This window comes from Cherax quadricarinatus, unplaced genomic scaffold (assembly GCF_038502225.1).
Source record: "Cherax quadricarinatus isolate ZL_2023a unplaced genomic scaffold, ASM3850222v1 Contig92, whole genome shotgun sequence".
In the NCBI taxonomy this organism is placed as follows: Eukaryota; Metazoa; Arthropoda; class Malacostraca; order Decapoda; family Parastacidae; genus Cherax; species Cherax quadricarinatus.
The window spans coordinates 311,262-332,391 of NW_027195118.1; the positions used below are offsets into that span (position 1 = coordinate 311,262).

The window sequence follows — 21,130 nt, forward strand, 5'->3', positions numbered from 1 at the left end:
CCTTCTACCAATCTGTCTTCTTCCCTCCTGCACCCAGCCTCATATATCCACAAACTTCACTGCACACTAACACTTGATTCTTAAATCTAGCCCATACCTCTTCAACTTTGTTACCTATATCTGTCTACCAATATTTACTAACATCTTTCCCTGGTCTAGGTAGTAGGCTGGTAGACAGCAACTGCCCAGGAAGGTACTACGGTCCAGCCAAGCGAGTGTAAAACGAAAGCCTGTAATTGCTTTACGTGATGGTAGGATTGCTGGTGTCTTTTGTCTGTCTCATAAATATGCAAGATTACAGGTAAGTCTTGCTACTTCTACTTACACTTAGGTCACACTACACATACATGTACAAGCATATATATACACACCCCTCTGGGTTTTCTTCTATTTTCTTTCTAATTCTTGTTCTTGTTTATTTCCTCTTATCTCCATGGGGAAGTGGAACAGAATTCTTCCTCTGTAAGCCATGCGTGTCGTAAGAGGCGACTAAAATGCCGGGAGCAAGGGGCTAGTAACCCCTTCTCCTGTATATATTACTAAATTTAAAAGGAGAAACTTCAGTTTTTTCTTTTGGGCCACCCCACCTCAGTGGGATACGGCTGGTACGTTGAAAGAAGATGATGGTAGGATTGCTGGTGTCTTTTTTCTAACTCATAACATGCAAGATTTCAGATAAGTCTTGCTACTTCTACTTACACTTAGGTCACACTACACATGCAAGTACAAGCATATATACACACACCCTTCTGGGTCTTCTTCTGTATTCTTATTAGTTCTTGTTCTTGTTTATTTCCTCTTATCTACATGGGGAAGTGGGACAGAATTCTTCCTCCATAAGCCGTGTGTGTCCTAAGAGGTGACTAAAATGCCGGGAGCAAGGGGATAGTAACCCCTCCTCCTGTATATATTACTAAAGTTAAAAAGAGAAACTTTTCTTTTTTTTTTTGGGTCACCCTGCCTCAGTGGGATACGGCTGGTGCGTTGAAAGATCTTTCCCTAACTACTTCCTTTAGTTTGTAAACTTTCACCTCTCTCTCTCTCTTACTTGTTGATGCCATTCTTCTGGTCCCCCATTTACCTTTTACTGACACTGTAGCTGATGAATCAGACACATGTGCAACATCTGAGTATCTTGACTTTGTAGTTTCCATCCAGTTGCTTTATCAGTACAATACATGGATATAAAATTATGACTAGAAAAATATACAGAAGACAGTGGAAAATGAGGTGATCAGTCCCCAGGCATAGGAACAGGTGATGAATTCCGTAATTTTGTAGAACCTGTAGCACAGGCAGACTGGTGGTTATATACTGGCATGTGATGAGGGAGATGCAGCAGACCAAGGCATTGTCACTGCTAGACAGGATTTCACAGTGGAAGTAGGTCATACCTAAGAGTTGGGCCAGGAGTTAACCCCTAAATGGTAAAAACGTATATATATGTTCTTACTGCTAGCGCCCCCAACGTATATATGTGTTTCACATTTCATTCCTTCAAAATTGGTGCGATAGACCTGAGTCACCTAGACATAAGAGAATGGGTCTGTGCACTCAGTGTGTGCCATATGAAAAAAATCGAGGACGCCTGGGTACCGCATGGTAGGACCAGTTACATTCAGCTCAATCTTGGGTCAACATTGTGGCATATCCTCATGATTCATTCATACCTCGTCATATTAACACTGCTATTTGAGATAAGTGATACAGAATGTGAGTTTAGTGGATTTGACACCAATGGGGCCACTAATATTCAAAGAATTAGTAAAAATATCGACGATAACCCACTAATTAATAATCTTGAGGTTAATGATGAGCTTGGGGAAAGTGATCACAAATCACTCAGTTTTAATATATCATGGAATTCCCCTAATAATGGCAATCAAGTCTCCGTCCCTGACTTTCGCTTGGCTGATTTCATAGGACTGAAAAATTACTTAGGTGGGCTGAACTGGAATGACCTGACTAAGGGTCAGGTAGGTGGTGATGGTTGCCGATATGATGCTTTCCAGGGCATAGTTCTAGCTGCTCAGTCAAATTATGTTCCAAATAGGGAAATCAGATCAAACAAAAATGGTCCTAAATGGATGAACAATAGATTAAAATATCTGATTGGTCAAAAGAGAGGCATATATAGGCAAATCAAAAGAGGAGAGGGGCAATTGAGAAATCGATATATTCAGTTAAAGAGAGAAATAAAAAAGGGAATTAGGAAAGCAAAACGAGATTATGAGGTTAAAGTTGCAAGAGAATCGAAGACTAACCCAAAAGGATTCTTTCAGGTATACAGAAGTAAGATCAGGGACAAGATAGGCCCACTCAAAAGTTCCTCGGGTCAGCTCACTGACAGTGATAAGGAAATGTGTAGAATTTTTAACACATACTTCCTCTCAGTTTTTACACAGGAGGATACCAGCGATATTCCAGTAATGATAAATTATGTAGAACAGGACGATAATAAACTGTGCACTATTAGGGTCACAAGTGACATGGTCCTTAGGCAAATAGATAAATTAAAACCTAACAAATCCCCAGGCCCTGATGAACTGTATGCAAGGATTCTAAAGGAATGTAAAGAGGAGCTTAGCACACCTTTGGCTAATCTTTTCAACATATCACTTCAAACTGGCATGGTGCCAGATAAGTGGAAAATGGCAAATGTGATACCTATTTTCAAAACAGGTGACAGGTCCTTAGCTTCGAACTATAGACCAATAAGCCTAACCTCCATAGTGGGAAAATTTATGGAATCAATAATTGCCGAGGCAGTTCGTAGCCACCTTGAAAAGCATAAATTAATCAACGAATCTCAGCATGGTTTTACAAAGGGGCGTTCCTGCCTTACGAATTTATTAACTTTTTTCACTAAGGTATTTGAGGAGGTAGATCATGGTAATGAATATGATATTGTGTATATGGACTTCAGTAAGGCTTTTGACAGGGTCCCACATCAGAGACTATTGAGGAAAATTAAAGCACATGGAATAGGAGGAGAAATTTTTTCCTGGATAGAGGCATGGTTGACAAATAGGCAGCAGAGAGTTTGCATAAATGGGGAGAAATCAGAGTGGGGAAGTGTCACGAGCAGTGTTCCACAGGGGTCAGTGTTGGGCCCCCTGCTGTTCACAATCTACATAAACGACATAGATGAGGGCATAAAGAGCGACATCGGCAAGTTTGCCGATGACACCAAAATAGGCCGTCGAATTCATTCTGACGAGGACATTCGAGCACTCCAGGAAGATTTGAATAGACTGATGCAGTGGTCGGAGAAGTGGCAGATGCAGTTTAATATAGACAAATGCAAAGTTCTAAATGTTGGACAGGACAATAACCATGCCACATATAAACTAAATAATGTAGATCTTAATATTACGGATTGCGAAAAAGATTTAGGAGTTCTGGTTAGCAGTAATCTGAAACCAAGACAACAGTGCATAAGTGTTCGCAATAAAGCTAATAGAATCCTTGGCTTCATATCAAGAAGCATAAATAATAGGAGTCCTCAGGTTGTTCTTCAACTCTATACATCCTTGGTTAGGCCTCATTTAGATTATGCTGCACAGTTTTGGTCACCGTATTACAGAATGGATATAAATTCTCTGGAAAATGTACAAAGGAGGATGACAAAGTTGATCCCATGTATCAGAAACCTTCCCTATGAGGATAGACTAAGGGCCCTGAAACTGCACTCTCTAGAAAGACGTAGAATTAGGGGGGATATGATTGAGGTGTATAAATGGAAGACAGGAATAAATAAAGGGGATGTAAATAGTGTGCTGAAAATATCTAGCCTAGACAGGACTTGCAGCAATGGTTTTAAGTTGGAAAAATTCAGATTCAGGAAGGATATAGGAAAGTACTGGTTTGGTAATAGAGTTGTGGATGAGTGGAACAAACTCCCAAGTACCGTTATAGAGGCCAGAACGTTGTGTAGCTTTAAAAATAGGTTGGATAAATACATGAGTAGATGTGGGTGGGTGTGAGTTAGACCTGATAGCTTGTGCTACCAGGTCGGTTGCCGTGTTCCTCCCTTAAGTCAATGTGACCTGACCTGACTAGGTTGGGTGCATTGGCTTAAGCCGGTAGGAGACTTGGACCTGCCTCGCATGGGCCAGTAGGCCTTCTGCAGTGTTCCTTCGTTCTTATGTTCTTATGTTCTTATGACTCTCAGCCCATAACCTCTGGGGTGGCCACACCAGACCCTAGGCCAAGCACTTCTGGGGTGGCCAGTGTGGCCACACAAGACCCTAGGCCAAGCACCTCTAGAGTGGTGAGTGTTACCCATAGGCAACTTCGCAAGAGAAAACTATCATTTTCCCAGTGTTTTAGTGATAGTGAAAGTGATGTAAGTGACGATGAGATTGATTTTATGCCATGTGAGGATTCGTCTAGCGATAGTGAAGTTCATTATTCACCAGTGAAGTGTATTTTTAGGCGTCATCATCTATGTTCAGGCAGTTTGCCATATGCAGTCCCCAAGGGTCGTGGCAGGTCACAATCCAAAACCCCGGCCACTGATAGTGATCATGAAGGTGAAAATGTGGGGATGGAGGAAGTAGTGGTGGGTGCCACAGTGCCTGGACCACATGGCACGGTGGGTGGACAAAGGACCACCGGGCACCCCCTCAACCATGTGCTGCCTCCACTCCTGTCCCTCCTCCTGCTTCCCCTCGCCCCATTCCACAGGTCCACCCTGCACCATGTGATCGTGAGTGGAACAGAACACAAAGTATATTCATGCCACAGCCTTGTGATTTTGATGTGAGTGGATGTGGCATACAGCCAGAATGTCCCCTAATGAATGAGTCTACAGAGTTAGACTTTTTCCAGTTATACTTTGACGAGCCTATAAGGAACTTGATAGTGACCCAGACAAACAATTATTACCGATAAGTCATGGACAACAGAGCAGAGGTTGGAAAATAATCATGGCTGCTCAGGTGGAAAGACACAACAGTGGCTGAAATGTATTTAATCCTTGCCACTGTCATGCTTATGCCGCATACCTATAAGAACAACATACGTAACTACTGGTCCACAGACCACTTCATCAGTACTCCAGTCTTCCGTGACTTCCTTCCCTGCAACAGATTCACTCTGCTGCTACGAATGTTGCACTTCTCAGACAGGAAAATGCCAAACAGAAATGACTTTCTATACAAAATCCAGAAAGTGTTTATGTATTTGAAGCAGAAATTCAGTACATACTTTCATCCCTTCAAGAACATTGTTGTTGATGAGTCCTTGATTCTGTTCAAGGGATGCCTGTCATTCAAGCAATATATACCGAGCAGATGTAATCGCTTTGGTATAAATCTTTTTGTTGTGTGTGACTGTGAGAGTGGTCTTGTGTTGGATGTCATTGTGTACACCAGGAGAAACACATTCGATGATGACAGACGGATGTTGGCCATTTCCGGTGATGTTGTTCGCAGGATGATGGAGCCATACCTTGGCAAGGGCCATACATTGTACACAGACAACTGGTATACAAGCCCTATGCTCGCTGATTTCTTAAGTGTGAACAATATTGATATATGTGGAACAGTGAGAAGGAGTAGAAAACATATGTCAAGGTTCAGTGGAAGCAGTGTTGAAGGTGCAGTGCAAGTGTTTCATGCTAATGACATCATGGCACTGACGTGGCATGACAAACGGAATGTGACATTGCTGTCAACCATCCACAGAAACGAGATGGTACAAACAAAGTGAACAGGGAGACCAATGAACGCATTGTAAAGCCAGCTGCTGTCGTGGACTATACGAACAATATGCGACATGTTAACAAGTGTGACATGATGATAGGGTGCATTGACTGTATGTGTAGGAGTTGCAAGTGGTATATAAAACTGTTTTTTCACCTTGTAGACACTGCAGTGCTCAATGCATTCAATATATATGAAATAAAGACTGGAAAATGACAACGTTTTGCAGAATTCTCCCTGAATGTTGTAAAACAGATAGCAAGAAAGTATGGTACCACACCTGTACCTGCCCCTCAACAGCAACTTGTCCCACAACCACAGCCAGTGGGGAAAGTGCCAGACTGAATCATCCCTAAGTGTCACTACCTGGTATCAATACCACCTACCTCAAAGAAGAATAATTCCCAGAAAAAGTGTGTTGTGTGTGCTACCACCACAAAACGACCCCAACAGCAGAAGGACACATGATTCATGTGTCACCAGTGTGGGGTGGCACTCTGTATGAATCCATGCTGCATGGAGTATCATACAATCGTGGAATTCTAGAAACATAAGTGGGAAATGTAAATACTTGTACAGTGGACCTTCAAACAACGATATTAATCCGTTCCAGAGAGCTTATCGTTAGACAAATTAATCGTTAGTCAAATTAATTTTCCCCGGAAGAAATAATGGAAATTCAATTAATCCGTTCAAGACACCAAAAAGTATGATTTTTTTTTTTTCACATGAAATATACATTTTCCTACACGGAAAAAGAATACATGCACAATAAATACTGTATTAAATGAAGAATAAATGACACTTGCCTTTATTGAAGATGTAGTGAAGTGATGAGACACTCTTTTTCTTGAACACTTTGGGATTTTCAGGGTGATACATGAGTAAAGGCTTCACTTTGTAATCCCCACTAGCACTACAACATAACATGAGAGTTAGCCTGTCTTTCATAGGCTTGTGTTCTGGGAGTGCCTTTTCCTCCTGAGTAATGTAGGTCCTGTTTGGCATTTTCTTCCAGAACAGTCATGTTTCGTCACAACTGAACACTTGTTGGGGAATGAATTTTTCAGCTTCCCCATGCCTTATCACACTGTGTATGCCACTACAATTCTTATATCTCTCAAACCAACCTTTGCTGGCCTTATATTCACCAAAATGAGCACTAGTTCCAGGCATTTTTTCCTGTTCACCTGTGAGTTAGTCGACTGGTGCGGGTCGCATCCTGGGGACAAGATTAAGGACCCCAACAGAAATAAGTTACAGTCCTTGATGACGCACTGACTTTCTTGGGTTATCCTGGGTGGCTAGCCCTCTGAGGTTAATTGTTTTTTGGTAATTGTTTCTCATTAAGCCACACCAACAACAGTCTCTCCACATCTTCGAGTAGTACAGCTGATGGTGGTGCAGCGGCAGCTGACCATGGTACAGCAGCAGCAGACCATGGTACAGCAGCAGTAGCAGCTGACCATGGTACAGCAGCAGCTGACGGTGGTGCAGCAACAGCTGACGGTGGTGCAGCAGCTGACTGCAGTACAGCAGCAGCAGCTGACCATGGTGCAGCAACAGCTGACAGTGGTGCAGCAGCAGCTGACCGTGGCACAATAGTATTTTGATAGTATTTCTCACCCTTTTTACCACAGGGTTGGCACTAGAAGCTTTCTTTGGGCCCATGATGGCTTATTTAGCAATTACAAGCACTAAAAAAAAAAAAAAAAAAAAACCTGGTCGATCTCTTTCTGACAGACTTAGGGAGCACAAAAATAGTGTTAGGCTTGCCGACACTAACAATGCTCTTTTCTGTCACGTCAGAGATCATAGCCATCCTATTGACTGGTCTTCTGCTAAAACTGTCTTCCCTACTTCCAACTCGAACAGTCGCCATCTAGTTGAATCCTCTCTAATACACAACTTTCCTTGTATGAATCTTAGTCCTGGCTTCGTCTCTGTAGATGCCTTCCTCTCCCACTACGTTGTAAAATGCTCCAAATTTCAGAACACCCATGACTTAACCTGACTCTTCATTTTTTCTTTTTCTTTTTCTTCTTCTCCCTCTTCAAATTTCCTCTCCTTTTTCTCCTCTGGGTTGTCTTTCTTTCTTCTGTCTCATGTTTCTGTTCCTTCTTTATTTATTTCACCACTTCCCCTTTCACCCACCTCTGTGCACTTGCTCTCCCTCTGTGGGCACCTAGCTTCCTTGCAGTGCTCCCCTTTCTTTGTATTTGACTGGCTCTTCCTCCTTATTCCACACTACTACCACTACCACTACCTCTACTGCTGCTACTACTACTACTACCACCCCCACCTCTTCCTGCCTATATATAGCCATCCTGCTCCACTTCTGGTTAGTGTGACTTTGTAAAATGGCCCAAGTCGGACCGAAACGTCGTCATAAGCTTCTTTCTTTTATGTGTGGGTTATTTGTGTATTGTGTACTAAAAAAAAATGGAATACAAAATTTATTGAATGTATGTGTGCAACCGTCCGCTCTGGCTTGTAAACAATGGCACACTAGCTGAGCTGAAATGGACGCGTTTGGGACGAATGATGTTAGTTGAGTTTTTCATCATTGGCTGGGCCAAACTTTTTAGGCTAAAACGTTTTGTTAGTCGATTTTGTTGTTAGATGATGCCTTCATTGGTTGAGGGTCCACTGCATATAGTTGTAGATAATAGAATGTGATTGAGCCAGGTGTGGAAAATCATCTGTCAGTGTGTACATGTGTTTATGACATTAAAATAATTTCGTATATAATATTGGTGTATAAATAAGTATAAAAGATATGATGTAGGGCGAAATGACAGTAGTTTGTTGGATTATGTATTGGTAGATAAAAGACTGTTGAGTAGACTTCAGGATGTACATGTTTATAGAGGGGCCACAGATATATCAGATCACTTTCTAGTTGTAGCTACACTGAGAGTAAAAGGTAGATGGGATACAAGGAGAATAGAAGCATCAGGGAAGAGAGAGGTGAAGGTTTATAAACTAAAAGAGGAGGCAGTTAGGGTAAGATATAAACAGCTATTGGAGGATAGATGGGCTAATGAGAGCATAGGCAATGGGGTCGAAGAGGTATGGGGTAGGTTTAAAAATGTAGTGTTAGAGTGTTCAGCAGAAGTTTGTGGTTACAGGAAAGTGGGTGCGGGAGGGAAGAGGAGCGATTGGTGGAATGATGATGTAAAGAGAGTAGTAAGGGAGAAAAAGTTAGCATATGAGAAGTTTTTACAAAGTAGAAGTGATGCAAGGAGGGAAGAGTATATGGAGAAAAAGAGAGAGGTTAAGAGAGTGGTGAAGCAATGTAAAAAGAGAGCAAATGAGAGAGTGGGTGAGATGTTAACAACAAATTTTGTTGAAAATAAGAAAAAGTTTTGGAGTGAGATTAACAAGTTAAGGAAGCCTAGAGAACAAATGGATTTGTCAGTTAAAAATAGGAGAGGAAAGTTATTAAATGGAGAGCTAGAGGTATTGGGAAGATGGAGGGAATATTTTGAGGAATTGTTAAATGTTGATGAAGATAGGGAAGCTGTGATTTCGTGTATAGGACAAGGAGGAATAACATCTTGTAGGAGTGAGGAAGAGCCAGTTGTGAGTGTGGGGGAAGTTCGTGAGGCAGTAGGTAAAATGAAAGGGGGTAAGGCAGCCGGGATTGATGGGATAAAGATAGAAATGTTAAAAGCAGGTGGGGATATAGCTTTGGAGTGGTTGGTGCAATTATTTAATAAATGCATGGAAGAGGGTAAGGTACCTAGAGATTGGCAGAGAGCATGCATAGTTCCTTTGTATAAAGGCAAAGGGGACAAAAGAGAGTGCAAAAATTATAGGGGGATAAGTCTGTTGAGTATACCTGGTAAAGTGTATGGTAGAGTTATTATTGAAAGAATTAAGAGTAAGACAGAGAATAGGATAGCAGATGAACAAGGAGGCTTTAGGAAAGGTAGGGGTGTGTGGACCAGGTGTTTACAGTGAAACATAAGTGAACAGTATTTACATAAGGCTAAAGAGGTCATTGTGGCATTTATGGATTTGGAAAAGGCGTATGACAGGGTGGATAGAGGGGCAATGTGGCAGATGTTGCAGGTGTATGGTGTAGGAGGTAGGTTACTGAAAGCAGTGAAGAGTTTTTACGAGGATAGTGAGGCTCAAGTTAGAGCATGTAGGAAAGAGGGAAATTATTTCCCAGTAAAAGAAGGCCTTAAACAAGGATATGTGATGTCACCGTGGTTGTTTAATATATTTATAGATGGGGTTGTAAGAGAAGTAAATGTGAGGGTCTTGGCAAGAGGCATAGAGTTAAAAGATAGAGAATCACACATAAAGTGGAAGTTGTCACAGTTGCTCTTTGCTGATGACACTGTGCTCTTGGGAGATTCTGAAGAGAAGTTGCAGAGATTGGTGGATGAATTTGGTAGGGTGTGCAAAAGAAGAAAATTAAAAGTGAATACAGGAAAGAGTAAGGTTATGAGGATAACAAAAAGATTAGGTGATGAAAGATTGGATATCAGATTGGAGGGAGAGAGTATGGAGGAGGTGAATGTATTCAGATATTTGGGAGTGGACGTGTCAGCGGATGGGTCTATGAAAGATGAGGTGAATCATAGAATTGATGAGGGGAAAAGGGTGAGCGGTGCACTTAGGAGTCTGTGGAGACAAAGAACTTTGTCCTTGGAGGAAAAGAGGGGAATGTATGAGAGTATAGTTTTACCAACGCTCTTATATGGGTGTGAAGCATGGGTGATGAATGTTGCAGCAAGGAGAAGGCTGGAGGCAGTGGAGATGTCATGTCTGAGGGCAATGTGTGGTGTGAATATAATGCAGAGAATTCGTAGTTTGGAAGTTAGGAGGAGGTGCGGGATTACCAAAACTGTTGTCCAGAGGGCTGAGGAAGGGTTGTTGAGGTGGTTTGAACATGTAGAGAGAATGGAGCGAAACAGAGTGACTTCAAGAGTGTATCAGTCTGTAGTGGAAGGAAGGCGGGGTAGGGGTCGGCCTAGGAAAGGTTGGAGGGAGGGGGTGAAGGAGGTTTTGTGTGCGAGGGGCTTGGACTTCCAGCAGGCATGCGTGAGCGTGTTTGATAGGAGTGAATGGAGACAAATGGTTTTTAATACTTGACGTGCTGTTGGAGTGTGAGTAAAGTAACATTTATGAAGGGGTTCAGGGAAACCGGCAGGCCAGACTTGAGTCCTGGAGATGGGAAGTACAGTGCCTGCACTCTGAAGGAGGGGTGTTAATGTTGCAGTTTAGAAACTGTAGCGTAAAGCACCCTTCTGGCAAGACAGTGATGGAGTGAATGATTGTGAAAGTTTTCCTTTCTCGGGCCACCCTGCCTTGGTGGGAATCGGCCAGTGCGATATAAAAAATAAAAACAACAATTGACATTGAAATCAAAAGATTTACCATAAAACATAATTTTTTTTTATCCTACAACACTTAAAAAATGTGCTCTTTATTTCTATATAAAAAAAAAGATTTTTTTTTTTCAAAATATTCGGGGCGCTGGGCGAGAGAACCTATATATACGTTTGGATCATTTAGGGGTTAATAAGAAGGTTGTGATGTCCTCTGTACCAAAATTCCATGATGTTGCTGTGTCTGACAAGTTGTATATCAACTCTTGACCCAACTCTTTATGATCTACTTCCACTGGGAAATTCCGTCTACCAGTGACAATACCTATGTCTGCTGCACCTGCATCATCTGACTTTGGTATATAAGCACCAATCTTCCTACCTGTGCTTTAGATTCTACAAGACCATGGTGGTCATCACTTGCCCCTAAGCCAAAGGTCTAAATACCTATCCTCTGCATAAAGTTCTACATTCATTATATTATGTCAATGAACTGTACAGCATTGATAAATCCACTGAATGGCAAAACCTCTACACAGTAATGATACTCAGATGCTGCACATGTGTCTAATTCATCATCTTGTTGGTACTGAATACCACCAATATAGCTCATTATAGCTACAACAAAATATAAACTGATATACTTGGAGCCCCTCTATAAACATGCACATCCCAAAGTATACCCATAAGACTATTATTATTAATACATTTTTTTTAACACACCAGCATTTCCCACCAAGGCAAGGTGATGCAAAAAAAGAAGAAACACTTTCACCAACACTATCTCCATCACTGTCTTGCCAGAGAGGCACTGATACTACATTTCAAAACTGCAAATATCTCCACCCCTCCTTCAGAGTGCATGTAATGTAGTTCCCATCTCCAGGATTCAAATCTGGCTAACTGGTTTTCCTGAGTCCCTCTCATAAATGTTACCTTGCCAACACTCCAACAGCATGTAAAGTCATAAAAAATCACTTGCCTCTACTCATTCCAATCTAACTAAAAACACACACACACACACACACACACACACACACACACACACACACACACACACACTCTCACTCACACACACACACACACACACACACACACACACACACACACACACACACACACACACACTCACACACACACACACACACTCTCACTCACACACACACACACACACACACTCTCTCACTCACACACACACACTCTCACTCACTTGTTGTCAGCAAGTGGAATAGCCTAGCAAGTGAAGTAGTGGAGGCAGGAACCACACATAGTTTTAAGAAGAGGTATGACAAAGCTCAGGAAGCAGAGAGAGAGAGGATCCAGTAGCGATCAGTGAAGAGGCGGGGCCAGGAGCTGAGTCTCGACCCCTGCAACCACAATTAGGTGAGTACACACTCTCACTCTCACACTCACTCTCACTCTCACACTCACTCTCACACTCACTCACTCTTACTTGCTGGGTGTCTAAGCCCCTCACATATAAAACCTCTTTTAGCCCCCCTCCCTCCACTACAGATTTATACACCCTCCAAGTCATCCTATTTTGTTTCATCTCCTCTAAGTGTCTGAACCAGCTCAACAACCCCTTCTCAGCCCTCTGAATAATACTTTTTTTTTTTTACATAGGGTTTGACAAGGTTGGGTTAAGGATCCCTAACTTTATTGACAAGCTACTGACTAGTTATGGATTCCTAACTTTATTGACAAGCTAAGAGCTGTTACCTACATCAGCTCATTTGAAAGCATTTTTATTGTTATAAAACATGCAAGCAGGGAACAGGATGAAGTTGGAGTCATCTGTGGGCCAGTATTTTCATTTGATCAACTGACTTTATCTCGTTGACATCATTATGCTGTACGAATGTGTTCCATACTCAAGTCATCCTGGGGATAAATGATCTCAGATGAAGTGATGTTCTGGAGAATGGTGCAGCCAGAGTGAAGTTGCTGTTTTCTGCCTGTCTTGTGGTATAGAAGCTTCCTTTTTGCTGTCCTCAAAGTGGAGCCAATTGTGGTATTTTGACAATGTTGGCCTTGTATATATGCGCTTAATATAAATTTAATATAAGGCCGCCCACATCCCTTCTGTGTTGAAGGCTCTACTGAAATGACAGATCTATCTAGGATGGGTCCAGGTGAGAGACGAGACATCTTGCTCTGTTCTCTACTCTGTCAAAGCAGTTGCAGATGAGGGGGGGGGGGTGCAGGCAAACCAAGAAAGTGGAGCATACTCAAGGTGTGAGCATACTTGTGCCTTATACAGAATTTTGCAACCCTTGCTGTCAAGCAGATGCGATATACGTCGAAATGCTGTAAGCTTCCTGGCTGCCTTGTTTGCAAGATTTACAACATGGTTCTTTATGGTTAGTTTAGTCAAATTTCACCCCAAGGATATCAATTTCTTTCTGAGGTACCAACACTCTCCCATTCATACTTATTACTGCTCTGGCATTACCATCATGGTGCCTAGAAACCATCATCATTTGTGTTTTCTCAGGTGCAAGTGTTACCTGCCATCCGTTTCCCCAAGCTGATATAGCTCTTAGCCGGTGATTGATGTAGCTTAGAGCAGCTGGCATTTCTTCTCTTGGATAAGTAAATGTCAGAGTACAGTCATCTGCACATGCATGGGATTCCAGGATGAAATGAAAAAGGTCAGTGAAGTAGACATTCTATAACAATGGTCCAAGCACACTTCCTTGTGGAACACTTACCACAATATGATGTCTCGCTGATTCTGTTCCATTGAGAACTGCTCTTAGAAATCTACCATGAAAGTAATCACTGAGGAGACACAGTAATCTCACACCTCCTTCTAATCTCCAAGTTACAAATTCTCTCCATAATATTCACACCATACATTGCCTTTAAACATCTCCACTGCCTCCAGCCTCCTCCTTGCTACAACATTCACAACCCATGCACTGGCACCACAATACTCTCATACATTTTCCCCTCTTTGCATCCATGGATAATGTTCTATGTCTCCCCAGATGCCTCGATGCACCACTCATCTTTTTCCCCTCGTCAGTTCTATGGCTCTGTTACAACTACCTGTACTGGCCTTATGTTGTAACAAAAGGGAAATAACTTTTGACGCTTCTTTCAGATCTTTATTTAATACGTATATTAAGTCCCTTTTTGTATCTAGTAATCAGATTAAAAATAAAATTCCATACTCTCAGGGCTGTTATATGACCCATAGTGACACTTCACAGAAAAGAACATAATTCTATGTTTAACTTGTTATAAATTATTAAATAACCACACCACAAATAATTTATCAATATTAACAATCTTGTATGGAAAGGCAACCTATTTAGTTATTTTCGAGAGACAATCTCTAGGGATTACTTAAGCTAGCAACGTCTCATACCAGAGACTTTGAATTCTATAGAATAGCAACAATGTAACTGAGCACTAAAGGGGCTATGCACTCTGGGTTGAAGACCTACTCAAAGTCAGTGCTGTGAGCCTACTCAGAGTGAGTGCTGTGAATCTACTCTGAGTGAGTGTGAGAACTTACTCAAAGTGAGTGTGAAGCTATTCAGAGTGAGTGCTGTGGAGCTTCACACTCACTCTGAGTAGGTTCCCATACTCGTTCAGCGTAGGTTCCCACATTCACTCAGAGTAGATTCACAGCACTCACTCTGAGTAGGTCTTCAACCCAGAGCGCATAGCCCCTTTAGCACTCAGTTACATTGTTGCTGTTCTATAGAATTCAAAGTCTCTGGTATGAGACGTTGCTAGCTTAAGTAATCCCTAGAGATTGTCTCTCGAAAATAACTAATTAGGTTGCCTTTCCATACAAGATTGTTAACATTGATAAATTATTTGTGGTGTGGTTATTTAATAATTTATAACAACTTAAACATAGAATTATGTTCTTTTATGTAAGTGTCACTATGGGTCATATAACAGCCCCGAGAGTATGGAATTTTATTTTTAACCTGATTACTAGATATGAAAGGGACTTAATATATGTATTAAATAAAGATCTGAAAGAAGCGTCAAAAGTCATTATTTCCCTATTGTTACGACATAAGACCAGTACATAGTTGTAACAAGTGGGAGATCTGTCCGGGAGTAACTGAACCTGAGGAATTCAATCTATGTTAAATTAAGCCTTCTTCCAGGAGTTTGATCTACACCCCACCCAATAAATGGGCACCCTGCGTCCGGGAATCTGATCCAAGGAAAAGGATCGATGCAGTATATTACCACAAAAATGGAAGTTCCTTCTTTCTGGTTAAAATGAATGACCTAACAAAGTTAAAGTATGGCAATCTGTAAAGAGAAGCAATCACGTGGTATAAGGAACTATGTCGAGTATGTCTCTACCTTCTCCTTCCCATTGCTATGGTATTGGCGACACCATTACTGGGCAGGTTCTTGGTGTCTGCCTATAAATTTATAGCACTGAAAATTGACTTGATTGTCTCCTCAGGTGTCGGAGCTGCCAAGAGCATCCACACAACAGGAGCTAGCAGGGTTGGTGCTGCTGTTTGCCTCTCTAGTAAGACCTAGAATTTCAGTCATTTTCGGTGAGTCACTGCTGTCCTGGGATGAAGCATATCGTCGTAGCAGGTATATTAAAGGGATACAAGTTAAGTGATGACATTTAGGAACAGAACCTACTCTGGTTCCATGATGTTCGCTTCATGATAATGTGGATTTCATTAATCTGTTCTGTTGCCTTGTTGGCATTGCTGGTTCAGTTACTGCTCTAGCTGATACTGCTGGTGCCTCTTTGTGTGATTTCTATATAGTATAGAAATCTTTGTAGTGCTGTTGGTCTCATTGGTTTTATTGTCACTTGCAGATGTCGAAGACTAAGATGAGAAACAAGACTTATATTTGTTTAAACTTTTATGGAAATAGTGTGGTGTGAGATTATCATCACTGGACCTACGTGATGAGTAATGGTCGAAGGTGAGGCATTTGTCAATGCTGATGCTACAGTCACGGGTGACACACTACAGTCACGGATCACGCTACAACCTTAGGTGATTCTACACTTACAGGCGAGATGTTAGTCACTGCCGATGCCCTCAGTCACAGGTAACACGACAGAATTCTTCAATGAAATTTGCCTACAGGAGTAGTAAAGGAATGATCAAACTACTGTCGCTTGAGACATTAACAGTGCTCTTGACAGGATGTTCATATCGGAGAAGTCACTGCCTGAATCGGACTTGTCAGAGGCACTTATGGCAAGCGACATGTGCTTTCTCGTACTGTTTGACTCGTGTGAGTCAGGGATTGTCTTTCTGTCTGTTACTGAGCTGTTGCTTCAGCAACTTGTGTTGTTGCTCAGCTGAGAGGAGGCATAGAGGAGCGGCTTGTCAGAACCCCAGGACATGCTTTGAAAATGACAGTTTTCTCGCCGTATTGTCTCGTGCTGCAGCACCTTCTCTTCTGAGCAGATTCAGGTGCTCAGCCTTTAATACATTTCCCTTCTCTAGATTATTACTTAGTCCCAGACAAAGTGCACTTTTATGTATAACACTGCAAGAGAGGGAGAACTTTGCATCATATACAGTGGTCCCTCGATAATAGTCCAGCTCAATAGTCGTCCTTTTTGGAAATTGTCGCGTTATTTTGTCCAAACATTGGTTCGCAAATGGTCCGTTGACTCGCTAATCGTCTTTCGTCCTGGATGCGTACTCAAGGCTCTGAGCCGACTCGGCCTCCCTTCCCAGCCAGTGTGCCATTGTTTACCAGTGAGCGACGGTCCCCTCACTTGTTCATACGAAATACAGTAGACCCCCGCATAACGATCACCTCCAAATGCGACCAATTATGTAAGTGTATTTATGTAAGTGCGTTTGTACGTGTATGTTTGGGGGTCTGAAATGGACTAATCTACTTCACAATATTCCTTATGGGAACAAATTCGGTCAGTACTGGCACCTGAACATACTTCTGGAGTGAAAAAATATCGTTAACCGGGGGTCCACTGTATTTCATAATATTCCATTCATTTTAGTGCTTGCAAGTGCTAAATAAGCTACCATGGCTCCAAAGAAAGCTCCTAGTGCCAAGCCTTTGGTAAAGAAGGTGAGAAATACGATCGAATTTAAGAAAAACATCATTGAACAATATGAAAGTGGCGTACGTGTGGGCGAACTGGCCACAATGTATAACAAATCCTGTACAGCCATATCTTCTATCATGGCCAAGAAAAAGAAAATCAAGGAAGCTGTTGTTGCAAAGGGGGTAAATATGCTGACAAAAATGAGATCACCAGTACTCGAAGAGGTTGAGAAGTTATTATTGGTGTGGATAAACGAGAAATAATTAGCAGGAAATAGTCTTATGGCGTCGATTATTTGTGGAAAGGCTAGGCAGCTGCATGACGATTTGGTAAAGAAATTGCCTGCAACTAGTGGTGATGTGAGTGAATTTAAGGCCAGCAAAGGCTGGTTTAAGAGATTTAAGAAGCGTATTGGCATACACAGTGTGATAAGGCATGGGGAGGCTGCCAGTTCGGACCAAAAAGCGGCTGAAAAATATGTGCAGGAATTCAAGGAGTACATAGAGGCTGAAGGACTGAAACCTGAACAAGTGTTCAACTGTGACAAAACAGGCCTCTTTTGGAAGAAAATGCCAGAGGACCTACATTACTCAGGAGGAAAAGGCACTGCCAGGACACAAGCCTATGAAAGACAGGCTGACACTCATGTTCTGTGCTAATGCTAGTGGGGATTTCAAAGTGAACCCATTACTAGTGTACCATTCTGAAAATCCCAGTGTGTTCAAGAAAAACAATGTTATGAAGAGTAAATTGTGTGTGTTTTGAAGATGTAATAATAAAGCATGGGTCACAAGGGAAATTTTTGTCAAGTGGTTCAATGAAGTGTTTGGCCCTTGTGTGAAGAATTACCTCCTGGAAAAGAAATTGGATCTCAAGTGCCTCCTAGTAATGGACAATGCACCTGCTCATCCTCCAAACTTGGATGACCTAATTCTGAAGGAGTTTGGGTTCATCACAGTAAAGTTCTTGCCCCCAAATACCACTCCTCTCCTCCAGCCCATGGACCAGCAGGTCATTTCAAACTCTACACCAAAGCAATGTTTCAAAGGTGCTTTAATATGACCTCAGACACTCACTTGACCCTAAGAGATTTTTGGAAAGAACACTTCAGTATTCTCCATTGCATAAGCCTTATAGGTAAGGCTTGGGAGGGAGTGACTACCAGGACTTTGAACTTTGCTTGGAGAAACTTGTGGTCAGATTGTGTCCACAAAAGGGATTTTGAAGGGCTTGAGGTAGCCCCTGATGAGCCTATGTCAGTTGTGAACTCTATTGTGGCATTGGGGAGTTCCATGGGGTTGGATGTGAGTTTGGAGGATGTGGAAGAGTTGGTGGAGGGCCACAACAAAGAGCTAACCACTGAGGAGCTGCAAGAGCTTCATCAGGAAGAGCAACAGATTGCAGCTCAGAATCTTGCTGAAGAGGAGGAGGAAGAGAGATGGAAGAAGGTGCCTTCTTCAGAAATTAAGGAGAATTTTGAAATGTGGGGCAGGATGGAAAGATTTATGGAGAAACATCACCCTGAGAAGGATGTTGCAAGCCATATCAGCAACTTGTACAGTGAGATTAAGACACATGTGCAACATCTGGGTATCTTTATTGTAGACGTTTCGCCATCCAGTGGCTTTATCAATACAAATTCTAGGACATAACTTGAAGACAGTAGAACTATGTACAGAAGATGAGGTAATCAGTCCCTCAACCTAGGAGTAGGTGCGAAGAGCACCACGACTATGGTGCTCTTCGCACCTACTCCTAGGTTGAGGGACTGATTACCTCATCTTCTGTACATAGTTCTACTGTCTTCAAGTTATGTCCTAGAATTTGTATTGATAAAGCCACTGGATGGCGAAACGTCTACAATAAAGATACCCAGATGTTGCACATGTGTCTTAATCTCATCTTGTCGGTATTATATACCATTCGTACACAACTTGTACAGTGACAGAGTCTTGGCCCATTTTAGGGAAGTTTTAAAGAGATGCCAGAAACAGAACTCTCTGGACAGTTTTTTTTTGTGACACAAGACTCCAGTGACTCTCAAGCTGGTCCTAGTGGCATTAAGAAACAGAGAAGAGAAGTAACCCCAGAAAAGCACTTGGTACCTGAGGTGTTGATGGAAGGGGATTCCCCTTCCAAACAGTAAATAATGCAATCTCTCTCCTTCAGTCTTCCATACACTAAGAAGAATCTCCAATAAAGGTAAGTGTTATGCTGTTAATGTTTCATTCATCAGCTCCCATTGTATTGTTTATGTACTACATGTATATTTCATGTAAAAAAATTTTTTGATTTAATACTTCTGGGTATCAGGAATGGATTAATTGTATTTACATTATTTCTTATGGGGAAAATTGATTAAAAAATCTTCTATTTCGATAACAGTCCCACTTCCAGGAACGGATTAAGGACGATAAACAAGGGACCACTGTACTAAGTTTTATATAAAATCTTTTGTAATAAAGATCACATTTTATTTAGTCGGATCAGTCTCCTAATAATAATCCCCATATTAAAATGACAATTATCTAAGGACAACTAGACCAGAGCTTGATTCGACATCTTGTTACAGAAAGAGGCCAAAACAGGCCTATAGACATGGCCCTTGACTTAACAGGATCACCATGTCTTTCATGGATCTATCTACTGGCAAGTCCACTCCCAAATACATGAACACATTCACTTCCTCCAATCTAATATCCAATCTTTCACTATCAATTTTAACCTCAAGGTGACCTAACGATGAAAACACATTCATCTTCAGTCATTCATTATTGTCTTTGCAGTAGTGTGCCAACATGACAGTTCAGATTACCCTCTTACTGCAACATTCCTGCCACTCCTTCAGAGTGTAGGTATTGTACTTCCACCTTCAGGACTCAAGTCTGGCTAATGTTTCCCCTGCATTCCATCATACAGGTTACCTTGCTCACATTCCAACAATAAATCCATTAAAAACAACTTGTCTCCATTCACTTCTAACACACACAAACCTGCTGGATGCTCAAGCCCCTAAAACTAAAAGCCAATTTATTCCCCTCCCTCCAACCATTCCTGCTACCTTTCACCTTAAATTAATATAAGCTCTTTGCCATTTTTCTCATTTTCTTCATAAAATAAACTACAATTCCTTTCCAATGCTTTATCTCACTGTTTCAAGGATGTGAAAGTTGAAGGTCTTTGAAACACCCTTAAATGAACCCCCAAAAATTTCAACCTAATGCTGAAGGGGTAAAACAATAAAATTACAAGCTTTCATTTTTGTGGGCCACTCAAATTCACATTGTATATGCAAGGAGAATTTTCCTGAAAAGTAGTTTTACAGTGTTTCAGAGCTAATCATAAAAAATGAATGGAAATATGTATTTAGACAGTGAGATAAATACAAATGCTTTTGCTGAATGATAGTGTTATGTGATCATACATTATACACTACTTACTTGATTAATAACTGCACGGTTGACTGAAGGCAAACCCTTAATGATAACTTTAATAATGTGTTGTTTGAGATGCTGCAGCTGGTAGTACATGGAAGAAGCCTTGGTCCTGGATGCTCTCACTGTTATAATGGTGTCAGACTCAACACAAACATCCATTTCCTTCACCTAAATTCAAATAGATGTCATAAACATTTTGTCATTGACAAGTATCTGTGTACTATAATTAAGCATAGCAAATACATTATTTAAAATAACTGAGATGGAAATATCAGTATATGAGAAGAATGGACAGTTTAACTTAAGTTCCTTAACCCAATCATGACCCTGTAACTCTGGTTCTGACACTGCAAGACACTTAGTGTCAATAACATTTTCCCAAATGTTATCTTTAAAATTATGCTCTATGTTAATCTTACTATGCTGTTTAAAATTATGCTCTATGTTAATCTTACTATGGGTTCTAAAGAAAATGCTATTTCAAATTTTGGGTCATTGACAAAACAGTTTAGGAACTGCTTCTCTAAGTGATGCAATATAAACTTTTTTAAGTCTAAAACACAGACTGAACAATGTCTAAAGCTACTTTATCTCTTAATATTT

At 41.3% G+C, this 21,130-nt stretch overlaps 1 protein-coding gene across 1 annotated transcript in view; it reads right to left on the reverse strand.

Moving 5' to 3' along the window:
• LOC128684306 (DNA-directed RNA polymerase III subunit RPC1) overlaps positions 1-20,714 on the reverse strand; it is a 161,883-nt gene extending 141,169 nt beyond the window's left edge. Inside the window, exon 1 of the mRNA XM_070080037.1 lies at positions 20,531-20,714. Within this exon, the coding sequence (XP_069936138.1) occupies positions 20,531-20,686 (156 nt within the window). The 5' untranslated portion in view covers positions 20,687-20,714. The remainder of the gene's footprint in view (positions 1-20,530) is intronic.
• Between the last annotated feature and the right edge of the window lie 416 nt (positions 20,715-21,130).